This window comes from Glycine max, chromosome 19 (assembly GCF_000004515.6).
Source record: "Glycine max cultivar Williams 82 chromosome 19, Glycine_max_v4.0, whole genome shotgun sequence".
Lineage (NCBI taxonomy): Eukaryota > Viridiplantae > Streptophyta > Magnoliopsida > Fabales > Fabaceae > Glycine > Glycine max.
Window position 1 is genome coordinate 44,213,948 of NC_038255.2, and position 24,504 is coordinate 44,238,451.

Genomic DNA, 24,504 nt, shown 5'->3' on the forward strand with positions numbered 1-24,504 from the left:
ATTACACAGTCCCAACACGTGGTCGAATCACGCACCTTGTCAGAATCATTTATGACATTCACCACCAGAAACACCTTTTCATCATTTTTTTAAAGTACATATTTATATTTAAGTTTGAAAAATGATAGATAATTAATGTGTGGTTCAATTTGAAAAAATATTTTTATAGTTCATAATTGTTTTATTGATATCCATTTCAAACCTGATTTTTTCTGCACATACGAAAACCTTTTAAAATAAATTATCTCAGTCTTCCAAAAAAGAGAGAGAAATAAAAAGGTGGAGAAAGAAGCGAAAAGCGAGTGAGGTTAGTGTGTTGCGTAATAAAAGAAAACGAACGGTGGTGATAGGCTTCAGTCTAGATCTCAATCGTCTCCACCTTGCTTTCTTCTCCAGCGTCCGATTCTCTCACCGATCTCGCGCCAAATACAAATTCGTTACAACCCTACCCAGGTATCTTCTTAACATTTCCCTAAACATAACTCACACACCCCTCTTCTCTAGGGTTTCAATTTCACCATGTTTCCCTTTCTCAAATTAGGGTTCCGGCGAGCATGGCCGACGGTCCGGCGAGTCCAGGCGGCGGTAGCCACGAGAGCGGCGAGCACAGCCCTCGCTCTAACGTGCGCGAGCAGGACAGGTACCTCCCCATCGCTAACATAAGCCGCATCATGAAGAAGGCACTACCTGCGAACGGTAAAATCGCCAAGGACGCCAAAGAGACCGTTCAGGAATGCGTATCCGAGTTCATCAGTTTCATCACCAGCGAGTTAGTGTCTTTTTCTTTTCTTTTTCTTATGATTCATTCTCTTCCGTTTTTTCTCTTATTATATCATCCCGTGCTTTAATTTCGAATCCGTTTAATCGTGTAGGGCCTCTGATAAGTGTCAGAGGGAAAAGAGAAAGACTATTAACGGTGATGATTTGCTCTGGGCCATGGCCACTCTTGGTTTTGAGGATTATATCGATCCTCTTAAAATTTACCTCACTAGATACAGAGAGGTAATTTTGATTTACATAATTTCACTTCTTTTTTAATTTCAAAAGCTTTTCTGGTCCCCCGAAACAAAATTGTCTACCGTGTGGTTTTTATTTTTTTAGGGATTTCTGCTGTTGGATTCTGGGTTTTACTGATAGTATTTTTTTTATTTTTTTTATTTATGGCTTTACCGTGGTCGAATTGGGAATGTTGCAGATGGAGGTAATTTTGAATCTTTATTCTAATGATTGAATAGCTATTCTGCTTTGTAATTTTTATGTTACGGTTTTTCAATATGTGGTATTGTTACCGTTTTTCAATGTGTGGTATTTCAGGGTGATACGAAGGGTTCAGCCAAGGGCGGAGACTCATCTTCTAAGAAAGATGTTCAGCCAAGTCCTAATGCTCAGGTAGAATGCACCCACGAATGTGCGAATCATGCTTGACTGCATTTGTGGGAATATGTGTAGAATACAATAACATCTGATTTTGGAATCTTTTTGTTGTGAAATCGGCAGCTTGCTCATCAAGGTTCTTTCTCACAAGGTGTTAGTTACACAATTTCTCAGGTAACTCTGCTCTCCTTGTTTCATGCTATCTTCCCTTTCTTTGCACTTCTGCGCTGTCGGTGTTGAATGTTAAATGAAGGGGCTAAGGTGTTTGTTTGAACTCTGAATTGTAACTGCTTTATATATTATAGACTTTCTGTTTCCAACATTGAGTATTACTTTTTACCTCCAATCCTATACATAAGAAACAAATGAGAGAATATTTTTTACCCTTAATTTATTGTGGAGTTTATTAATGATATATGCACTCATTTCCCATGAAGGTGAATGTATTTATTGACTTATTAACAAAACAAGTCACACCCATTGGTTGAAAAAGTTATCTCTTGAATTACGATTTATGAGTAGTGTAATTAAATATAACCAACACTTAAAACTAGTTAATTTTAAGGGTATTTTTGGAATAAAATTTAAATTTATGACATTATTAATTTAACTAACTTAACTATTCTTATTGGTCTTGATTTTGATGAGTTAGGGTATTTGTTTCTTATATATAGGACCGGAGGTAGTATATGTTATGCATTCATGACAGAAATAGGATGTGACTCACTGATACTTCCATTTGCAGAACTAAGTTTAATCCCTTTTCCTCAGAAAATCTTATAATCTTTAGTTAAAATGCTCCACACGATACTGGCTCTAATACCATATTGATTTGATATTAGAAAACATATTTGCACGGCATATGTAAAAGGTCCATCTTAGAATTAGTGCCTAATAATACTTGTGAATGTGTCAGCTACTTTTGGTTGGTAGCAAAATCAATTCACCCATTAAAGTCCTTGATAAATAGTTGTGTGAATTGCAGATTTTTTTTATTTAGGTTCTCAATGATTTTATCTCTTGATGCTGTCTCCCACCTTACTTTGGCATTTTTTGGTTGATTTGGGGTTATTTAATATGTGGTCCATCTTTGAAGGGCAGTCTTTCTCAGTTTGTTAGGGCACTGAGTGTTCTTGGAAATTCTTCCTCCTTAATGGATTCTACAAAGTACACACAATAATAAATGTCAATTTGCTGTGTGGCCCCAAGCTTCTTTAAAATTCTTTTACATAATGCATTAGTATTGAATGAGGTTTTGTGGATCCTGTGGTGGTGGTTGGCTGGAGGTTTCTTAGCAGTTCAGACCCCTATGTTATATAGTTTTTTGTGCTAATCAGCATTGGTGTGTGTGAATGATGCTTTTGGCATTAGTACGCCATTTATGGATTGATCCATGCTATTTAATATAGATACTCCCTCCGCTCCAAAATTATAGATGTTTTAGCATCTTAGTTTTGTTCCAAAACTATAGATGTTTTACAAATCCAAGACTAAATTCACAACTTTTTCACCCTTGTTTACAATTATTAGTGCATTGACTATTTTTTGTTATCCAAGATAGACACCAATAGCCAACCACTCATCAATGAGAATATCCACTTAACATCGTCTCTAGACTCTCCACTATCCAAATATTTATGGTTAATGGTGATTCCAACATGATTAAATAGGGGTATTTTAGTCTAAAATTTTTATCAATTAATATTTCTTAATGGGTGTGCACTAACCTTAAGCATCTATAGTTTTGGAACGGAGGGAGTAAGTGTTATTAATTATATATCTTTAAGATTTAATCTTAAACTTGATTGCTGAAATTTCTGGCTTGGACAGCTCAAGCTTTGTTTCCCACCTTGTTTATTGAAGTATTATATTTTGGTTTTTTTGAGCTACTTTCCTAGGCTATTTTAGGGAACAAATGGGACATTATTTTGTGGTTGTGTTAAAATATCATGAAGTTTACCTTGTTTTTAAGATTGGTATTTTATTTCTTGCAAATGCATAACAAAAGAATGCTACTACTACTGGTCATGATTTTAAATTCAAAATATTTCTGGCAGTGAATTCTGGGTGAATGAAACAAATTCATTGAAGTATCTTAAGCTACAAGGGTACCTGATCCTTAAATTGTGAGTGATTTGAGAACTGGATTTCCTGAAGTACTCTGGAATATTTTATCATAGCTCCAGAGGTTTAAAAATTATTGTTTAATATCAAAGCTAAATTTCAGTGCTTGAATAAAAAAGATCCAAAAGTGACTTAGTTCTTACCCAACTATTAAAGGGTGGAAATGGTGATGTTATTTCATAGTAATAAGCTTATTTGCAATCAGTATTGTGTAAATGTGATAAGTTTGGTTGTTGTTATCTTGAATGTTATGACTTGTGAATCAACCTTATGAGAAGAACTCATCCCATAAAACTGGTTTATTGGGTAGCAGTCTCATGACTTTTAAGTTTAGTTATTGTCTTTACTCAATGTGGGATATAATGTCTTTGAATGTTGGTATTGGTAATAGCCCACTTGGAATGGATTGCCATATACATATAGTGGATGGTATGGCGGCCTATAACCTTTTGGTCCCTATAAAATAACAATGCCTTGGCACCCCACTAACTTGTCACATCATTAAGGAGTCTAATCAGGCAATTACGTTACGTGTAATTTTCTTATAAATCGTGTTTTGAAATCCCTCATTAACCAGTTTGATGTCACCAACTGTTTTAAACAAATGAGGATAGACAATTTACCCAAAAAAAAAAAAAAAACACGCGATTGCCCTTTCAAACTCTTCATGATGTTGCAAGTTAACGGGTTGCCAGTCTTCATTTAATGTTATTTAACAGTAGAGACTAAAACAAAAAAAAATCTTAAAAGGACTAAAATCAAAATTTTATTCAAGGACTACAAGGTTATTTAAGTCTATGTATGTGTGTGTATAAAAACTAAAATAAACAGCAAAAAATAGCATAAATAAATTAAAAACAACAGAATCATTGACTAAAAGCGCCATACCACGGCAAATAACAGATGGCAAATGGCGGAAGAGTAAAAAAATGCCACACTATGGCGGTGCCATAACAGTTATTTAACAACATTGATTTCACTTTGACCCTTCTAAGGCAATTATCCTTTCCTTTTGTTGCCCCTTCCTCGCTGGCCAACTCAATGGAATTACAAATCGTCAGTCTACCTGAGTGCACAACTGATCCCTAAAGATGCCACATTGGTGGGATAACCTTGTGGCTTAAGAGTCCATTGAACCTTTATATAAATGACGAACATAAGATTGAAAATACATAGTTATTTATGATACATATTTTTTTCCTGCGGTTTGCAAGTTTAGATTCTAATTTAAGGAATTGATGTTATCATAAGTAATAGAACTCTTACAGATGTTGAATTTGTGATATTAATTGGTTTTCTTTTTTCTTTTGAATCTTCTCAGGGTCAACATATGATGGTTCCAATGCAAGGCCCGGAGTAGGTATCAAGTTTATTAACCCTCCTGTTGTAACGTATGTTTTCCACGCCAGTTACCAAGTGCTCACGGCATATTGAATGTCTTTTTATGTTATGTGAATACTGACATAGGAGATGGTTCTTGTGTCCTTTTTTTTTAAAAAAAAAAGTAAGGTTTGTATATTATCTTTGGAGTCGAATTATTATTTGAAAGTTATTATATTGTAAATCCTAGAGCCCTGTTGTCTGAATCCATCAGGCGGCTTGGCAAAGACCGAGATTTTAGGACTGATTGTAAGCATAAACCCGAATATTCTTTTCCTAATTTCTTTGTGCAATAATGTATGAAAAAGGCTCGAGCTTCTTTTTATATTTGTTCGTTACTTGACTCTTTGTTGTGTGGTGCACCCGTGTACCAGTGTGGCCCTTTTACTTAACACAATGTTGGTGGATATGATTAGGTCATTGTACCATTTCTATCTAATTACAAATAGGATAAGGTGACTTTATGCCATTGTTTTAGAATTTAAACTCCCCAATTATTGGAAATTAACTAATTTAAATTGTGCATCACGAATAATGGCAAAACTTGTTTTAACATATCAGTGAATTTTTTTTGGAAGCAAAACATCCTCATAATTGAAAATTGAAAGCAAATAATAGTGTGTTAAATAATACTCTTAACTCTAGAAGAATAAAGATCAAAGTGTATTTTATTTCTTTCAACAAAAAAAATTTCATCATAGTAAGAGAAAGAAACTTTTATTAGCATATTTAAGGAATTTAATTATCTATCAGTTATGTTGAATTTTATTAGTATCATATTAGTGAATAGTTCCGAAGAAAAAAAAACCAAGCAAAAAAAATATTAGTGAATAGTTTTGCAGGAAAATAGCGGACGTGGCGTAGCAATCGAATATGCAACGCCTTATCTAATATGCAAGGCCTTCCTCAACCCCATTCTACGATATATTTAATGTCTTTTGTCACTATCTTTCTTCCATGCATATTAATTGAAAATGCATATTATCGACCCCAAATCTTGGCCCTTCATAGTGTATGCTTTAAAAAAAACATTTTATTTTATAATGTCAGCAAAAAGAAATTGAGATGAGAAGTGATTCGGCTTCTGCCCTAATTGTACACTTTTTTTCATTCTGACCCTAATTGTGCACTGCTAATGAATTTCTTGTCTCACCTAGTAAATGATTGGTAGCCTTGTTACGCAATCTTATACTTTTACTACAAACTTACGTTAGATAGAACTTACACCATGGGAGATTAGTTACCCTGTCCCCGTACATGACATGGCATATAACAATCATAGGACGAAGTTGTTACTAGAGCTAGTAATGTAGACTGTAAGGGGATCTTCAGTATAAGGAAAAAATGTTTGTAGACCGCTCAAATTCAGTTTAGTCCCTTGTCCTAAACGGTTGGCTTCGTGCGTAGGAAGAGGATAAAACCTGCAAAAGCCAAAGGATGCTTTTGTCACAAAATTTGGAATTGGCTTTTTTAAAAGAGTTATCAACTTAAAATCATTGATTGAAAAATTATCAAGATTGTGAAAAAATGCAGTATAATAAAATTATAAATTATGAATTTGTTAAAAAAATATTTTATTTTTAACTAATAATTATAGCTTTACATTCTACTTTCTAAAATGTATTTTTTACATTTAAAAGGGCAAATCCTAAAATTTTGTCCACGTAGAGGTGGCTGGAATGTGAAACCATTTTGAAGATTCTTGGTGTAAAGTCATAGGCTTATAGTGCAATAAACAGAAAGACACATACTAACAACGTGTAAAGCATCAAAAAAATATAAATGAATCAATGAAATACGAAATTGTAGCCAAACAAACCATATAAGACCGGGGAGTGAAAATGCCATCATACCTGGTATGTCTTTGGTCCTTTTTTTAGTAGATAACCAACACTGTTTAAATTTTCAATGAAAGTGTCAATATCAGGAACTTTCAAACAAATCCTATCCGCCAAACTGTATATTTCCTGTAAAATAACACATAAGTCTTTTACTAAGGGCAAGAACTACCGACAGGAAATGCAGCAAAAAGAAAAATAAGACCACATACAGATACTGAAAAGCAATCCTTCTGTTCCAGTTCCGATTGCTTGTTTAGGGCATTTAGAAAGCGTTTTGCCTCTTTCTGTTGACTCATCCCACCACTTCGACCGAAATCCACGACACCATGCTCATCAACATATTTATCATACAGGGATTCCTTCATGATTTCAACAACATCCTGCACCCCAATTGTCGTTACCAGAAATCCAGAAAGACACGAGAAATTCATGATAAGAAAAAGCATGGTCATTTGAAACTTTATGGACAGGAAACGTTCAGTTGTTGATACTCTCCTCATTTGAAACTTCATGATCGAGTGCCAATAGAAGTACTGTGAAAGAGTTTGAAAAGAAAGATATTTGCGTAGTTTACTTTCGAGTTATACAAAACATGTATGATGAAATAACCACTAGTATGAGAATTGTAGGAGGTGAGACTAAAGACTTTCCTATAAGGAGAAGTTACATCAAAGCTTAGCCTTAAGAAGATGTGACTTGGAAATTACCATGAGAAGATGTCATTCACAAGTTTCTAAATTTAAATATTTGAGATCAATAGTACAAAATAATGAGGATGTCACATAAAGTATACAAGTGAAACAAAGAAGGGATTCAAGAGTTATTTTTTATCATAAAGTACTTACCTACCTCAAAGACGAGTTTTATTGTATTATTATATGTGTGGTTATACTCTATTAGTGACTGGTGATTGATGAATGTTAGACTTTAAAGAGAATAAGAGAGAGAAAAAATGAGACTGCTAAGATGAATGTATGACTTCACAAGAAAGGACAAGATATTAAATGGTTGTACACGAGGAGATATTTTGTAGCAAGGATTGAAGAAAAAATGACAAAATCAGTTAAGATGGTTTGGACATTGCAACAATCTTGAACACTTCTGCCAAATTCTTGAAGTATACAAAAAAAAATAAAAATTGACAGCAAGTATACAAAATTTTAACACTTATATAATTTAGTTTTAGAAGTGTAAAATTTTAATGGTTCTTGAATTTAATTTCCGGAAGTGTGTAATCAATTTCAGAAATTAGATTCCAGAACATATTTACATAATTCTGTAAAGTAAATTCTGAACTGTATTAACAGACGATGTGAGGGGTGTGTAGTTAGAAAAGAGAGTGCAAAAAGACAACCCACCCTCTTTACATTATTCAGGTCAAACTAAATTGTAAAACTAACCGTTGCATCCTGGGTCGTTATTTCTACTCTCAAGTCTAGCCGAGCCCGAGCTTCAGCTAGCCTTACAAGACTTTCCAGCTGCCTAGCTGTGATAGGAGTACCGTCAGCTGAAGTATTATGATCTCTCAGTTTTAGGTAAAACTTTTGCAAGATTTCTGCTGCTGGCTTTGTCATCCTAATAAGAAATAAAAGAGAAGAGACAGAAAATAGACTCTTAGACCACGGGAATACTTAAGACTAGAATCATAAGGTATACATAAGACATTAAATCACCTAGGAAAGACAAAACTCCTTGCATAAGCAATGTATTTGCGAAGAAGTTGACCAGGTAATGGAACAAAGTCACAGTCTCTTTGGGGGTCAAGTCTCAAACTTGAAATTAAAGACCCAGATCTAACGCCCAGATCAAAACCTTCGGCATTCTGTGATACACCAGCTATGGAATCAGATGGATCTGATTAAAGAAGAATATTTACAGTTAGTAAATTTGGATTTTTCAGTAGAATGCTCTAGCATTTAAAAATTAATGCCGGATGGAGTGGTAAAATAACCTCCACGTCGCTTTTTCAACACCGGTGAATGTTGTGCATTTCCACCATGAAGCTGCAAGATACATTTGAAACATTAACCTTTAGTACTAAAAAGAACCATACACAAACACAGGATCAAATGAAAAAACAAAAAAAGCAATAGCATTGACTTAGAATATGGTAAAATGTGAAAACATGTTTACTGTGAGAAGAGAAATTGTCCTACAGCGAGAACACTCAAATCTAACATGCAGAAAACCCAATATGATTTCACCTAAGCCGAAAGGTAAATGATGTTTCCCATCATTCTTCACACGTTTTTCTGTTGATTCTTCTTTAAGTCATGCCATGTCTCTAATACATAAGTTCAAACCTATTTACTAATTTAACTTCTTTATTTGAGGGTGGTTAAACCTAGAATAATTATGCTGAAATGAAATATTTAGTTAATAATTCATATCCCTTATATAAGCAGAAACATAGCAACGGTTTGGAGAAGACATTATGTGTTATCAACGGCAAATCACCGAAAATGGCAGAAAGCCAAAAATTTGATATATTATATAGTGGATAGCATCACTATATACAGATATACTATTAACTCAAAAGCTCAATTGTTGAAGACAAAATACTGATGAAAACATTAAAAAGAAGTTAAACATAGACAGTCAGATTCAAGAGGAGGTGAACATGTGCTGATGGAGGAGTAGAGGAGTCCTTCCTTACGTGAATAGTGGTTTAAGACTATAAGTAACATGTACGAGAGAAGTTTAAAAGTTTCTACATGAGTGGGGGAGTGGGAGTGTGGGACACTGGGACTGGGGAAAAAGTCACATGTAGTCCCACATCCATAGCGCTATAGCAGATTGGAGGATTTCTGCAGAATCCATAGCACTATATGTCTATACTTTATCATATCTATAATAGCCAAAACTTTTATCGAAATACATCAAGATGCGAAACAAAATGAATGAGATGTGATAAGTGATAACATGTATTTATGTGGAATAAACAATCAATTTGGTCCATGAAGTATCACATTCTCTGCCTCTTTCCTATAGAAATTCTTGAATATTAGAAATCATGCTATAGTCCCTTAAGTAGTGAAAAATTCTTCAAATTAATCCCTCAATGTTAGTAAAATATATCAACCTAGGGACAAAATTGATGAACATTCAATATTTCAGGAATTACTTATATACTTTTATTAGTTTAAGGACTATTAAGGAAAGAGAGTGATCCTTCAAGGACCAAATTGATGCTTTATTCATTTATGTGCATGCAAGCACAGACACAAAGTAAGAAGACAGTATTTGCTTACTGCCATAATGTGCTCCGAGAGTCGCTTGTCCTGAAGTTCATCGGGTTTATCCAGCAGTATGAAAATTAAATCGAAACGAGACAGGAGAGCAGCACTCATTTTCAAATTTTCATTTACAGTTTTTGCTCGGCTGCAATTTGGAATATAGCTTTCAATATAATGATACCTTTGTACAAAATTTGTCAAAGAAGCACTGCTACGTTACATGACTGGCTTTATTTTGATAGTAAATAATAGAATACAATTTATACAAATTAAAGAACCTCAATACTTTATCAGACTTGGACAATTTTGAGCTAGCTTTTGGAAGTGAGTTAGGTTTAGTCTACTTCTGACATGGTATTAGAGTCTATCCAATTTTAATGTTTGACTGTCCAAAGATGCCCAATCTTACAAACTTCATGCTCCGTATATCTAATCCTAAGCATAAGATGCATGTATAAGGAAGTCTCATGTTTTCTTCCTTAACTAGCTTTTCCAAGTGAGTTAGGCTTGATTTGTTTTTAAAGGAATGCTAGCGACACTTTCTCTGACACTCTCTTTTCAACACTTTCTCTGTGATCTCAAGGTTGAAAATCACCAATTTTGGTAGGTCTCACTTATCATTAATGATTTTCTCTCCTAATTTAGATATGAAATCCACCAAAATGGATGATTTTAACCAAATTCCAACCAATCACATAGAGTTGGAAAAAGAGTATCGCTACATTCCTCTTGTTTTTAATAACATCTACCTCATTTAAAGAGAATGAAAATGGATATTAATGAACTTTGTATGATTTATTAGTGTTTATATACTATTTTATCACGATAAATCTGACAGAAAATTAAAATATAAATGACCCATTAAAGGAAAATTGTGGGAACAAGACAAAAATAGAAAATTACTTATAGTGACCACCAGCGGGGTTTGCAGCCGCTAAGACAGAAGTCCTGGATGATAAACTTGCTACTAATCCCGCCTTTGCAATAGAGACACACTGTTGCTCCATCGCCTCGAGTAAAGCCTGTATTATTACAATTTCACGTTAAGGTTTCAGGTAAAAGTTTAAAATATATTAAAGTAGTAACAAGAAATTGATTGCCAGACACCAGAGAACAAACCTGATGCTCTGTTGACATTTTATCAAACTCGTCAATACAGCACAATCCACTGTCAGCCAGCACCATAGCACCTAACATGAATTCCAACCATCATTCACAGAAAATGCTAACAATTTTTTGTAACTTGATTCTGCTGAGCTTAAGAAACAGAACAAGCACCAAAAAAGAAAGAAAAAAAAAAAAGAAAAAAAGATAATATCATCATTTAGCCACCATGAAAGGAGCAACCCATACTGCTTGGCCTGTCAGTGACCAGATAATTTGGCTCCTAACTTATTGAACACTTTTTGAATTCCCCATTTATCATACAAAACAAAGATTTCAAAATCTAGAACAAAAAAATCAATTCAAAGAATCAAACTATAAAACATAATCTTAGCAGAACACAATTTGAAGTCAAAAAGCATCCTACTACCAATCATGACCAATCACAAGTAACCTCCTAATTCTGGAAATAACGGTACACATTGAGCCAGAAGATCAGAGTTTGGCTGAGTACAACCATAAAAGGAATTTAAGAACATATACCTGCCTCAAAAGCATAGTCACTTGTCATGGGATCCTTCACTACAGCTACTGTGAGGCCAGCTCTGGTTGTTGCATTACCACAGACATAGATACCACGTGGAGAAACAGCTGCTGCTGCTTGTAGTAACTGGCTCTTACCTAGACCAGGATCACCTAGAAAACCGAAATTGCAATACTAGTAGTTTGTCATCTCATCTCCATAACTTCTTACCTTGTCTCCGTTATGCCAACTTTAAACTGGAGTAACATTTTTGACAAATAAATCCACTTCTTCGTAAAAAGAATAAAAAATCTGAAGGTCTGATTCCGTTTAGAAGGTAAGCAAAAGACATTAAGCATACCAACAATTATGACATGAATATCTCCCCTGACAGGAACCTTATTCTGATCCATGGAATGCTTTCGTACACCACCAAATAATGCCAGAGTTATCCCAGCTGTCAAAATAATAACAAACTAATATTAGATTCATCCTTCAATAACCAATTTTGAAACATCTTCCCCATATAATGCCATTGGAGGATAAGAAATATGTTGAGTCACATTCTTCCCGAACAGTTTCTGACAATGCACGTGTCAACCAATGGATTCATAAGATAAAAGAGAAAAAAAAAATGTTGGGCTAGTTAGATTATGACCTTCTAAATGGGAAACATTAACAAGGTTATACTGACAATTACAGAAGGCCTAAGAAATATGTCATTAAACAAGCAACTAAAAGGGTGGACCCAAACATGAGACTTCTGCCATGCGATGTCTGGAGAAAGTCAGATGTACACAATCTTATCCTTAGTGAAAGGTTGTTTTCAGGATTAGAACCGATGACCACCAGCACCAAGTCACAATTCATTATGTTATATATTTACCTTTAACAAGCTCATGCCCATAGATGGACGGGCATATAGATTGTAGGATTTGCCGAAATAAATCTGAACCATGCTCCTGCGCAAACTTCGCAACAAATTCTAAATCCTTTGAAGAAAACGAAAACAAATCAAACAGCTCAGTTGGTCTGGCTTTGGGGTTAGAATCTGGCAGATCCTCAGGTACAGACTGTGACTTTGAATTTTTTATGGATACAGCTTCAAGGTACAAATAGTAAAATCCTTGGTTTTTGTTCTTTGACTTCCCTGCATAAATACCCACAGGCTGCATGAGATACGAGAAATGGCTGAAAATGAATAAATTTGCATCTTAAGTAAAGTAATTAGACATATAAAGCAGAGATAACTTTTAGCCAGACAAAATACTGAAGATAGCAACAAATGCATTAGGTTGTCAGAAGTCCCACATCAACCGCACCAGAATATTTGTATAAACTAAACCAATAAACAACAAATGCATTATGATTTTATATTAAATAATTATATAAATCTTTGTGTCAACCACCAAGTGATAGTTTGCCTGGTATTGATTGATCTTCATAACGTGTAAACAAGGTGGTTTATATAATTTCTACCACAGTATCTAGATGTTTACTTTGTTATGGTTGTCATGAAATAAAGGATGTCACATACCTTTGCATAAGATTTGCTAATAGCTATAATTTTCTTCGCGATAATTTGTCAGCTTTGAAGCTATATTTTTCATGTATCAGATTTTGGCAACAGAAAAGCAGGTGTGTAGCCGTTAAGAATTAAGCAGAAGCTGGGGTAATCCAACATCAGAGGGAAAGAGGAAACTCATTATACAGATATGATTCTAGGACAGTGTGATTACTTGTGTTTCATTACTTGATCTTTGACAGAAGTATTCTATTATTATAACCAGAGTTCCAGGTTCTTTATTGGCAAAAAAATTACAGATACATTACTGATTTTGCATGTAGAAAAATTTATCAAATATTAATAAACACAGATATTAAAACGGTATTAGATAGATATTCAAGTAAAATTTAAGAGTTCAGGTATCTTTGACTAACAGAGCTTGGATTTGCTTTCCCTTCAACATCCAAGCAAGTGTTAAAACAGGGAACCATATATGGTGAATAACAAAGACATGCAAGCTCAGGCATACCTCCTCCAATATCCATGTAAGTGTTAATTCCTCTTATAATTCCAGTAACAGTCACCACATCTCCAGGTATGCACGCATCAACGAGATCTTGGGTAAGCTCGCATTCCACTGTTCGAGGCACCCGTCCTTCTTCATGGTCTTCAGGCTTTAATAATTCTTGAACTCTAGTGCGGCACAAGCATTAGAAAAGGGTTTTAAAGGACTGATGTTCCAACATATGTGAGAGAATAGAGATAATGAGTCAAGCACCAGGCTGACCTTATTTTTTGAAAATCAATAGTTTGAGCAGTAGATCGCAACGGATTAAAGAATTTGCTCTTGCAGCCATTCAAATTGCACGTAGATGGTGGAGAATATTTCCCATCAGGAAATATACGTGTAATTGATTGTTTACATTTACTGCATTCAAAACTCATTTCCACCACCAGAGGTCTGACAGTGCTGACTTTCACAGCAGTACCACGAACTGAGACAAGCTTGTCTGTAAAATCACCAAAAGATGATAAAATATTAAAATTACTCTCTTTCCTATACAGTGGGAAAGCTTCAACCTTGGCAAGCAAGCCAAAAAATAATAATAATAATTATAAAAACCACTACAATGATTATATGATATACCAATATAAGCTGCTTTTAAGTTCTTCAGCGCAATCATAGTTTCAGGACAGTTATGAAGACGAATATCTACCTTTGCACCATGCTCTAGATCGCCATTCTCCCATTTGGAAAGCAAAACCTATTTCCAATTTATTATTTAAATAGTATAAAACCTTGGTCAACACTATATAAGCACTTGTTTGTGCAACAACTACAGGCACGACTTCAAGCATACCTTATGAACAGCCGCACTCATACATAAGAGAGCAATTTTAGGTTTCTCCGTTAACATTTTATAAAATTCCTCAACATGACATATTTGTTGCAACTGCAGAAAGTCGAGTGACAAGACGTAGTTGCCATAATCATTTTTCACCTGTCAGCATAACACAAAATTATCCCCAAGATAACACACTGTCAAATTTATCACTGTATCCCAAAACCTGGGAGCTTAGAAAGCTTCAAAAGAGTAAAGATTCTTTTAGTTTTTCCCCTTCCCGTGTTTTCACAAACCAAAGCTACCAAACACTACTTAAAATGAAAAAAAAAAACTATTTAAATAATCTGCATATGAATAAATAGTCTTTGCACTAACAATGAAAATAACTTTTACCGTGTCATCCAATCACAAATTGTAGGTATGTTTGTTCACTTTTACAGTAACTATCTTAACAAGAAAGATTTGTAAGTGGTTGGTAGTGTAAAAAAAGCTACCTTGATAGTACAAAGAAAAGATCCTTATTCCATTCTTCTTACTTTATTGACTATTTTCCATAGGATACTAAGAAATAATTTTATTATGGTAAATATAGATGTTTCTTCTGATGCTCATTTTAATATACAGGTTCCTCTTGCTTATTTGTTATCGACAACAAATTCCGTGGTTAACGAATGCAATATCGCAAACACAAAACAGAAACCTAATCCAGGTCTGTCATTTGAAATTTAAATTCCTAAGTACCTCAGGGAATGGATTCAACAAATCAATCTCAATAACAATGAGGAGAATAAGAAATGAAAGAGTTTAAGAGGGAAGAGAAATTGCGATACCTGAGAAACGAGGTTTTGTCCCGGCGGTGAAGAGAAGAAGGAAAGAAGAGCAGAAGTGAGATTGAGCAAGATATCATCGACGGTGAAGAGTTGCTGAGGAAAGTAAGTGCCAAGTATATCCATTAACACGAACGGATCCATGGATACGGATCCGAAACCTTATCCGATCCTCTGCTCCGTCTCTTCTTCTGGTGTTCCGTGCATCCCGTTTCCGACGACGTTCTTCGCCGCTCTTTTTTTCTTGGCGGGAAAATTGAGAAAGTTAATGAATACGCCGGTGCCAATTCTGGGCTTTTGATGCTAATAAGCTTGGGCCTTGTGCGGGTAAACATCAAAGGAAGTTGTTATTCTCACTCTGATTTTCGTTATTCTCACACCTACTGTTTTTTAAAATAATCAAAATATTGAAATGATCATTTTACCTATTCTCACACCTTTTGTTTTTTAAAATAATGATACAAATATTTTGATTAATTTAAAATTTATTTTAAAATAAATATTTAAATTATTATCCTACCTAACACAATTAATTTTGATTTCTCTCGTTATTGTACTTTTAAAAATTATAGTCTACTGTACATCTAATCAACTTATGGACAACAATAACTAATAACTAATAGTGTTTTACTTTACAATCCACTGCTAATACAAATCAAACTTTTTCAATGGTAAATAATTCATAATATAAATCTTAAGAAAAAAATATTTTATAAAAAATGTTCAGAAATATTATAAAAAAATGCACATATCAATACACTCTAGTAGTATTATTATTTTATAAGTAAAAGAGACTTTAACAGATTATAATCATTTATCAAAATCTAAATTTAAGAATAGCTGGATCTAATCAAATTTAGTGAATTTAACTACATTTAACAACCAATTAAGTTGTTCACACTAATGATATTTATTACATACATATTAACGTAGCACTTAATATCAATAATTAGTGTTTTATAAATATAAATAAACATTTTTATAAAGTAAAAAAAATATTTTCACTTAAATAGTATTAATCATTATTTTTTTCAGTAACCTAAATATAAATTAAATTGTAATAATTATTATATTTTCATAATATATTACATACATATTAACTATTATATTTATTAAATTTTAATAATTAAAATATAAATTTATTATATGTATGACTTTTCATTAAAATCTCTCTCTCTATATAACTAATTATTTTTTAAAAAAACATTTGGCACAAATTGTTTTAAATTTTGATATATAATATATTATGAGTTAGTTAAGTTTTTAGTATTTAAACTTTTCTACATTTTTTATACAATTTTTAGTCATTCGTTAATTTTCTATCAGTATTTTAGTTCTTCTGAAAAAAATTTCATATTTTTAGTTCCTTGTTTATTTTCATTGTTCAAAATTAAACATTATTTTATCAATTTTTAATCCTTTGTTTATTTTATATCTAGGATAACTTTTGAGGAATAGATATTGAATTGCCATCGGACAACCAACCATTCCTTTGTTTGTTTTATATTTAGGGCATCATCAATTTACATGGTTTGTAAAAAATTTCACAGGTCTTTGGTGCGAGGTCCGAATGATACTAGAATCAAGAGACAAATATATGTGTATAGATTAGGGGGCCATGGCCCCTTCTTAGTAACAATTTTACTATACTTATTGTAGCTTATGGTTATCATGGATAGATTTTATTGCGGTTGTTTGCTACGGGCCTTTTTGTTCCCAAGAGTAAAATTTCAATATATATATATAAGAAAATGATTTTAGGAAAAGTTTATTGTGTTAGATATTATATATTAGTGTTTTTTTCTCTCCGTTGCTTGCTTCATCTTGTCTTTAGATTCTTATATTTAATTATTAATTTTAGTATTATATATAAAATTTCAATTACTCATTTCATATTTTCTATTACTTCTGCAATACATTTGAATCTATCAACTTTTCTTCTTACAATTAAGAACTTTGAGTTTATGTATTTTTCTTTATTTGTGCGATTTGATCTTTCTTTCCTTTATTTTTCCACACACTATTTACTGCTTGACCAAATTTATTTACAATTATAAGTTTCATCTCTTGTACGTATAAATTTAAATATTTATATTTAAAATATTTTAAATTTATAAAATATCATAAAATATAACTATTATTACTTGTTAAATAAAAAAGTTAGAAATATAACCTTTTATATATGACCCCTGGGATTTAGTCTGGCTTTGGATTGCTGAGTATTTTTAAGTAAGATTTTAAGTTCAAATTTTGTTTTATAAAAAAATGTGATTAAGATGGAAGAACCACACTAAAGAATCAAGTGTTGGGATTAAGGATTAAAAATCTCAAAAAGTGATATCAAAGCATATTTTCAATGTTTCATTATTAAAAAATAGATAAAATATTTAGATTCATAGTTGATTTTTTATCTAAGTTTTATTCAACAATCCTTGAATTATGAACCATCGATGAATAATGTAAACAGTGGCTTTATGGTTCTTCATCAACTAAAGTTTTTTTATTCTACAATAGGACTTTTTTAACTTTTCAAATGGAAAGAAAAAACCATATATATTCTTAATATTGAAAATTATAGTCTTCTTATATTGTGTAAACTTAATAAAATTCTCATTATGGGTAAACACTCACATATATATATATATATATATATATATATATATATATATATATATATATATATATTCATTTAAGTTCACATAGATTAAGCTAAAAATGATAGATAGTTAGGCTCTTGTTATTTACACCCACTATTTTTTCTAAGTACACACATATCTCCTTTCTACCTTTCAATTACCCGTCATATCCTTTTTTCTTAAAGAAATGTTTTCAAGACATATATTTCCAAGATTACATATACCTATTTCATATATGTATCTCCACAACAATTCATAGTTATTTGTCCCATAAATATATCTTTGAAATTATGATTCATAGTTTCGGAGATGTACTTTTGAAATATGTATATATATTTTTAATAAAATATCACTTAAGAATTAAGATGGTTGACGATAAATAAAAAGAATGATAAATATTTATCTTATACACATGTTTATTGGTTTTATTTTCATCCTATCATTAATATTTTTTAAATCCTCTAAAATCTTATTTCATCTTATCTTTATTATTTTTTAAACCTTGATTTTAAATTGTCATTGCCATATATTCACTATACAATATTGTATTTTCATTATTATTATATAATATTTTATGTTTTTCTTTATGTGACAATGTTTTTTTAAGGTACGTTTATCATTAAATTCACCTGACATTGAATTATTGAGGTAGACTTAGATTAAAAATGAGTAAACATGCTTAAAGAAAATAAATCATCATCAAAAGTTTTGTTTTGTAATTAAGGTGTATAATATATGAAGTTAGTAACAAAGGTACATTGAAATGTAGTGCCACTCGAAGGAAAACACAAAATACCGTATAATAATAATAAATATACATTATTATATAATGAATATAGTTTATAATTAGAGTTTAAAGAATGATAAAGATAAAATGAAAATAAGACTAATAAACATAGATATAAGATAAATATTTATGTTCTTTTTTTATTTCTCGTCGACCATCTCAATTATTAAATAATATTTCATTAAAAAATATATACATATTCTAGAAGTGTACATCTGAAACTATCAATTATAATTTCAAGAATTCATTTTTGGAAAATAAAATGAGTATATTTCTTTAAGAAAAAAATATAATAAATAATTGAGATAAAAAGGGATGTACCAAGTGTACTTAAAAAACAGAAATATGAATAACAAGAGCAAATAATTATTATAATTATGTTAATATTAACTCACATTAATTATTATTAAAACACAAAATTTCAATAAAAGTTATCTGACACATATTAATTATTCTGTAACAATAACATGTTAAAATAAAAACCATCAACCACATGTTTAAATAACTTAAATTCCATTGATTTAAAATAAATTTCTTTCCTACTTTTTTTAAAAAAAAATCATTATTCTTTAGAAAATTTAAAAAGAAATAAAAAAAAAACTTGCCACAATCAAGGAACATTAGTTGAAAACTGAAAGGACAGACGAAGCAGAAAAAGAAATGGCTAGTCGCACGTGGTGACGAATGATGTTACACAAGACGCTCCCGTTCATCGGATTTGCTAGCAGGTCACAGTGTCACCCTTTTATATTTAATATTTTCAAACTGAAGTGGAATAGTCCCTTCCTTTTTACACACTAGCCGCTTCACCAAAGTTGAAAATTTTCAGAAACCAAAACCTCTCCCTCCTTTTCTTTTTTCCTTCTTCGCCACTCTCTCCATTCCTCCGATGATTTCCGAACCGGCGAGTTCCCTGAGAAAGAGCAACTTCCAAGACCGGCGCCTCAGCATCATCGACGTTTCCTCCGCCGACGATTCGCTTCTCGATGGAAACCCTCTCAGCCACCAACGTTCAGGTTATCTTTCTCTTCTCTTCTCATTTAACTGCAAACGACACCACTTATTCTCAATTGTTTGCCGTTTTATGCATCCGTCGAGATCAAACAAAACTCATTCAGATCTTCCATTTCAGAGAACCAAGAGCAGGCCGATGTGTTGTACACGCCGAACTCGAAGAAGTTCGAAGACGCCGCCACCAAACTCCAACAATGGGACCACGAGCCTCACTCCAACGACTCATCCGGAATCGGAAAACCTAAGAAAAACAGCAAATGCAATCTGCGCAAGAGTTTAGCCTGGGACAGTGCCTTTTTCACCAGCGCCGGTACCTTTCTTTCTGTACTTGCAATTTGTTTTGTTTGATTGGATGTTGAGTAGTTTTGTGTTTAATTGATGCGTGATTTTCAGGGGTTTTGGATCCGGAGGAGTTGACTATTATAATTGAAGGTGTTGAGAAGGATGAGAAGCCTGAATTACCGTCTATTCAAGAGGATGTGTACAAGTCGTGTGAGTCCATTTCTACGTTAGCGAGTGATAGCTTGACCTTTGAAAGTGTGGAGATGGAGGGTGATTTATTTGAGGATGTAAGAGCTTCAATTCAGAAATCTAGCAAAAAGTCCAGCCCTGCAGCGTCAAACATCAAAGTGCCATCTTCCCCTTCGGTTCCATTGTTCCAAACTCATGACTGTATGTCTTTGTCTCCACTCTGTGGTATTCAGCATAGATCCTTGCAATCTGTTTGTGAATTATGAAGAGCATTTATAAAGCATAGGTTGAGAGAGGCCAGATTGGTTCCGTGATTTTATATTAACTAGTTATCACAATTAAGGATTTGTTTTTTCATAAACTTGTAACACTAATTTTTTTTTCTAGATGCATGGAATGAGTGGACGAATATTTTAGATGCCTTTTTAAAAAAATAAAATCGAAACGTGTGCATTCTGAATTTCTGACGAGTGTTTGAAATTTATTTATTCTTCTCTGCTTTTATTTTGGTGTACTGATTCATACCCGATTGGTCAAATTGTTGATTTCTGGTTTTTTTTTTCAGCTTCGAAAAAGGTTGGCATGGTTTCTTGCAATAAGGTAAATTGCATTTGTGATAAAGACTAGAAAGTTTTTGTAATGTTAATGTCTGAATGATTCTCAAGAATACTTCAAAAAAAAATGTTTATGGTGCTGCCCAAGTGTGTTGGTTCAGCTGTAGGTTGATAGCTCAGCTGTACAAGACTTTATGGGTGTAGTATGTGTCCCCAAAGTTATCCTATCACAGAGGCACCTATTATCGCAGAGTGCATGGTGAGTAGAGACCCTCTCCATTTTTATTGAGAAAATGGACATCTTCATTTCTATGATGAGTAAAGGAAATTTGCAACTCTGAACAAATAGACATGATCATTTTTATACACACACAGCCATGTAAATGGAGATGTCCATTTCCTTTGAGAAATGGAGAGGATTTCTACTTGAGCACGGTGGTGAATATGGACACAATGTTTGCCACATTGCCTCCCATCAGTCCCATGGGCCCATTTTGTAACCCCTCCCCTCTCTCACACACACACAAATAAAATAAAAATCTGCAATAACTTTGTACTGCCATTAGATGAAGGTCCCACCTGCTTCTAAGAATCCAAGTGCTGGCATGCAAGGATTTGGGAAAATGACGAAGAAGAATAATCCTATTTTCCCCCAAATTCCACAGGTATAACTAAATAAAACCACTGAAGAGAACCAGTGGCTTTTCTAATTTTGCTTACTAATGATTGGCAGAGGACCAAAGCACTGAGGCTTGTTCAATGAAATTTTGAGTGATTAACTGATTATATACCTAACTATTTTTCTTATTTTGAAGAAGCATGTGGCTACAAGGAGAGAGTCATCTATTTTAATGCAATCAAAGGTACCCGGAAGGTCTAGTTTAAGTTCCACAATTCCATCCAAGAGAGATTCACTTGGCAATCCACATGTCAAAAGTGAAAGGGACAAGGCAAAACGAATAGTTGGTGGTTAGACCTTGCTTTAGCATTTTTCCACTTCTCATTTTGGCATAATGGTTACCATTTTCTGAGCTGTAGTTAACTTTCATTTTCCTTTGACCTCTTCAGATAGAGTCAGTTCAGTGGCAAAAGCATCTGTTGTTAGAGGTTCTCGAGGTTCTGTGCCTAAGCCCACACTACCATCCAAATCACCTTCTGGTCCGACAGTATCAACCAGGACTAAATCAGTGACTTCCACATCTTCTGGTAACAATTTATCTGACAATATTGGTAAATCTTCTTTTAGTTACTTAAAAAGAAGTTATAAGCCAACCTCATGTTGCCCAGTTGTCAAAACACCTTCAAGGGTTGCTTCAAGAAATAAAGCTGAACCTGAGATTTCTAGTCTTTCAAGGTTGATGTCTGCCACAAAGCTTTCTTCTAGTATTTCGCCCGCTAGCTCTATCAGTGACTGGTCTTCATCAGAGTCATCCTCAACAACTTCTATGGCTAAACGTGTGTGTAATAGTTCAAGGCCCAGCATTGATTGTGGGTCAAGCAGAAAGGTTTTATTGAACACTGATGCAGATCAAGGTACACACCCTCAGACTCCTCTGAGTGATTCAAGCTTAGAAAGGCAAGAGGCTCGGCAAAGTGGGATTATTAGTCAGAAGGAAAGGACAGTGCCTGGAGCGACAGTTCTTCCTCCAGTTTCCAAGAAACCTTCAGGCCTTCGACTGCCTTCACCAAAGATTGGTTATTTTGATGGGGTGAGTTTTGCCTTGTTTATATTTGATGTAAGCCAGAAACCTTGTTGGTTAGTGGTTAGTACCATTTTATTGGAAAAATGTACAGATTTCATATCATTATGACTTTGGTCACATACTATTTAGTGAGTTTTCCTGGTGGAATATGTGCTTCTGCAAATTATGATATTTTACTTTTCCTATTTCTTTCGTTATCTCTCTATTACACTGCATTTGTTGAATTGGTGTCATATTGTTGTGCAGGTGAAGCCCTTAGTGCGCACTCCACGTGGGTCTGTTGTACCTGGTGGCTTGCCAAAACATGGAGCTGAAAGTCCAAGAGAAGGCCAAAACAAAGCAGAACTTGGAAAGCTGCAACCATCCAGATCTTTTGTTTCAATTGATAATACAAAACCCAACAACCAGCAACCTCCACATCCAAATCCTTTTCATGAATCATTAGATGTTGCAATTAAGACATCTAATAGCGTGCAGAATGGCAAAAGCTCTTCCGACATATCCATTGGTGCTGTTGAAAATACATCACACTTCCATGTAGTGGAGAAAGCTCATCATGATTTGCCACCACTTAAGGGTGTCAATAACCAGGAAAATGCTCATCATGATGATCAAATTGATTGTTTGAGCAAACAAGTTGGACATATGGACATAAATTTTGAGATAGGGGAAAAGTTTAATAGTGATTCCCTTTATTTATTGCAGAATGATATCAGCTTCCAAGATAAATCCAATGGTCTGGATTTATCTAGTCACAAAGAGCTTATTGATTGTCCTAAGAAAGACGAATTATTTAATGGTTTATCTACTACATACCTTTATGTCTCCCCAACCAGCTTTGATGTGGTAGCTTCAACAAGGAGACCCTTTGCGGTCAAAGATTCCTTTTGTAACATGGATGGTGTTGTCTTTACAGATTCAACAGTTTCAGAGGCTAAATCGACCAACTTGCCTGTGCCGGAGAGCATTATTATGAAAGAAAACGAGTGAGATTGTGTAATTAAGTTGAACTATATGTTTGTTGAGTTTGCTGCTTTGTGCAAAACTGTCCAAGTCATGAATGGATAGTCTTTATCATTTTTGAAATACTTGTTATACTATTTATACTTTAATTTGATGGGTCTTCTAGATGTATTACCCATGGATTCGTTGCTGTGAATTCGTCTTCGATGTTTTGAACGAGAAGAACCTCGTGGTGTCGTGTATCCTTTTGGATTTCATGTTCTGTTTCCCATCGGGAATTTAAATGCCTGAGATGCATTCGTTTGCATTTTCATTAAACATTGTTATATGCCTTTGCAGAAACCAACATTATATAAGGAAGTGACTTAAATAAATAAACAAAATTTTATTCTTTGAATAAGTATAAATCTTGAACAAATTATTGAGTTGAGTTAGGCATAAAATAAATGTTATTTTTTTGTTACTATGTTGGTATGAATTATTTATCGACTTGTGTGATTTTTTTTTAATTATATTTTTTTTCATTTACGAGATTTAAACTGAAGATATTACTTAAAAGAATCAAGTCTAGTATAATTTAAACTAACAATTTTTTAGTATAAAATAAAATAAATGTCATTAATTATTATATTATTTAATTAATAAATTTAGTTATACTATCTCTATTTATAAGAAATGAATTATAATGTAAAAGATAGTATAAAATTATAACTATTCAAATAATAAATAAGAAGGACTAATTTGGACAAAATAAGTCAAACCAAAGACTTTAGTCTTAGTGCATTTAGTTAAAGAAAAATAACTTAATAAAAAACCTAAATCTAAACTAAGTTTTTTTAAAGGTGTCATATTTTTTGGTAAAACGAATTCCATCTGTAGCGTGTACATATATATAACTCGTTGTACCAAGTCACCTAATCTAGCTTTTTTTTAACAGTATATTTTCATTTTTTTTTCTTTTCTATTTTTTAGTATTTAAGTGAATTGTTTATCCAACTAACTGCCGTGAGCTAGAAGGAGAAATAAGTTAATGCATGAAAAATTGTTTATCCAAACAAAATAGCAAAATGAGTAAAAAGTTAAAAAAAAAAAACATTTCTCATTTTTAATAAAA

At 33.1% G+C, this 24,504-nt stretch overlaps 3 protein-coding genes across 10 annotated transcripts; 2 read left to right on the plus strand and 1 right to left on the minus strand.

Annotated features, from left to right (window-relative positions):
- The first annotated feature begins 198 nt into the window (after positions 1-198).
- LOC100798667 (nuclear transcription factor Y subunit B-10) lies at positions 199-5,203 on the plus strand. 2 transcript variants are annotated; one of them, XR_420016.3, is made up of 8 exons: positions 199-453; positions 542-769; positions 873-1,002; positions 1,196-1,201; positions 1,315-1,389; positions 1,498-1,548; positions 3,432-3,500; positions 4,820-4,889. XR_420016.3 is itself a non-coding variant. In XM_003554313.5 (7 exons), exons 2-7 carry the CDS (start codon positions 555-557, stop codon positions 4,856-4,858), a joined length of 516 nt encoding a protein of 171 aa, XP_003554361.1. In that variant the 5' UTR covers positions 199-453; positions 542-554; the 3' UTR covers positions 4,859-5,203. The 2 variants fall into 2 exon arrangements, 1 of the variants encoding a protein (XP_003554361.1); XM_003554313.5 differs by lacking the exon at positions 3,432-3,500 and having other exon boundaries at positions 4,820-5,203.
- An 851-nt stretch (positions 5,204-6,054) lies between these two features.
- On the minus strand, positions 6,055-15,541 carry LOC100784549 (probable DNA helicase MCM8). Of its 2 annotated transcripts, XM_006604488.4 has the most exons (17): positions 15,266-15,541; positions 14,451-14,591; positions 14,237-14,354; positions 13,877-14,099; positions 13,619-13,782; positions 12,469-12,732; positions 11,944-12,039; positions 11,603-11,755; positions 11,075-11,145; positions 10,859-10,977; positions 9,971-10,100; positions 8,671-8,722; positions 8,393-8,573; positions 8,120-8,294; positions 6,929-7,099; positions 6,732-6,845; positions 6,055-6,299 (listed from the first exon to the last, which is right to left on the minus strand). In XM_006604488.4, the coding sequence occupies exons 1-17, from the start codon at positions 15,404-15,406 to the stop codon at positions 6,249-6,251; spliced, it is 2,364 nt and encodes a 787-aa protein (XP_006604551.1). In that variant the 5' UTR covers positions 15,407-15,541; the 3' UTR covers positions 6,055-6,248. The 2 variants fall into 2 exon arrangements, with proteins under 2 accessions (XP_006604551.1, XP_006604552.1); XM_006604489.4 differs by lacking the exon at positions 15,266-15,541 and having other exon boundaries at positions 14,307-14,354; positions 14,451-14,586.
- Positions 15,542-19,312: 3,771 nt separating this feature from the next.
- Positions 19,313-23,513, plus strand: LOC100785074 (flocculation protein FLO11). Of its 6 annotated transcripts, none has more exons than XM_041012609.1 (9): positions 19,326-19,701; positions 19,818-20,009; positions 20,093-20,371; positions 20,736-20,770; positions 21,291-21,389; positions 21,543-21,693; positions 21,793-21,930; positions 22,012-22,433; positions 22,674-23,513. In XM_041012609.1, exons 1-9 carry the CDS (start codon positions 19,575-19,577, stop codon positions 23,415-23,417), a joined length of 2,187 nt encoding a protein of 728 aa, XP_040868543.1. In that variant the 5' UTR covers positions 19,326-19,574; the 3' UTR covers positions 23,418-23,513. The 6 variants fall into 6 exon arrangements, with proteins under 6 accessions (XP_040868544.1, XP_014627495.1, XP_006604554.1 ...); XM_003553492.4 differs by having other exon boundaries at positions 19,327-19,701; positions 21,540-21,693; XM_041012610.1 differs by lacking the exon at positions 21,291-21,389 and having other exon boundaries at positions 19,313-19,701; positions 21,540-21,693.
- Positions 23,514-24,504: the final 991 nt, after the last annotated feature.

Excerpts from the sequence above, each read along its gene's own strand:
- LOC100798667 (XM_003554313.5), top strand. The coding sequence starts at position 555 with ATGGCCGACGGTCCGGCGAGTCCAGGCGGCGGTAGCCACGAGAGCGGC. Across the intron at positions 770-872 it reads ATCAGTTTCATCACCAGCGA|GGCCTCTGATAAGTGTCAGA; the intron begins GTTAGTGTCTTT and ends TTAATCGTGTAG. Across the intron at positions 1,549-4,819 it reads TTAGTTACACAATTTCTCAG|GGTCAACATATGATGGTTCC; the intron begins GTAACTCTGCTC and ends GAATCTTCTCAG.
- LOC100784549 (XM_006604488.4), bottom strand. The coding sequence starts at position 15,406 with ATGGATCCGTTCGTGTTAATGGATATACTTGGCACTTACTTTCCTCAG. Across the intron at positions 12,040-12,468 it reads TGGGCATGAGCTTGTTAAAG|CTGGGATAACTCTGGCATTA; the intron begins GTAAATATATAA and ends TTATTTTGACAG. Across the intron at positions 7,100-8,119 it reads TAACGACCCAGGATGCAACG|GATGTTGTTGAAATCATGAA; the intron begins GTTAGTTTTACA and ends ATTGGGGTGCAG.
- LOC100785074 (XM_006604490.3), top strand. The coding sequence starts at position 19,575 with ATGATTTCCGAACCGGCGAGTTCCCTGAGAAAGAGCAACTTCCAAGAC. Across the intron at positions 20,771-21,290 it reads GCATGGTTTCTTGCAATAAG|ATGAAGGTCCCACCTGCTTC; the intron begins GTAAATTGCATT and ends TACTGCCATTAG. Across the intron at positions 22,434-22,673 it reads AGATTGGTTATTTTGATGGG|GTGAAGCCCTTAGTGCGCAC; the intron begins GTGAGTTTTGCC and ends ATTGTTGTGCAG.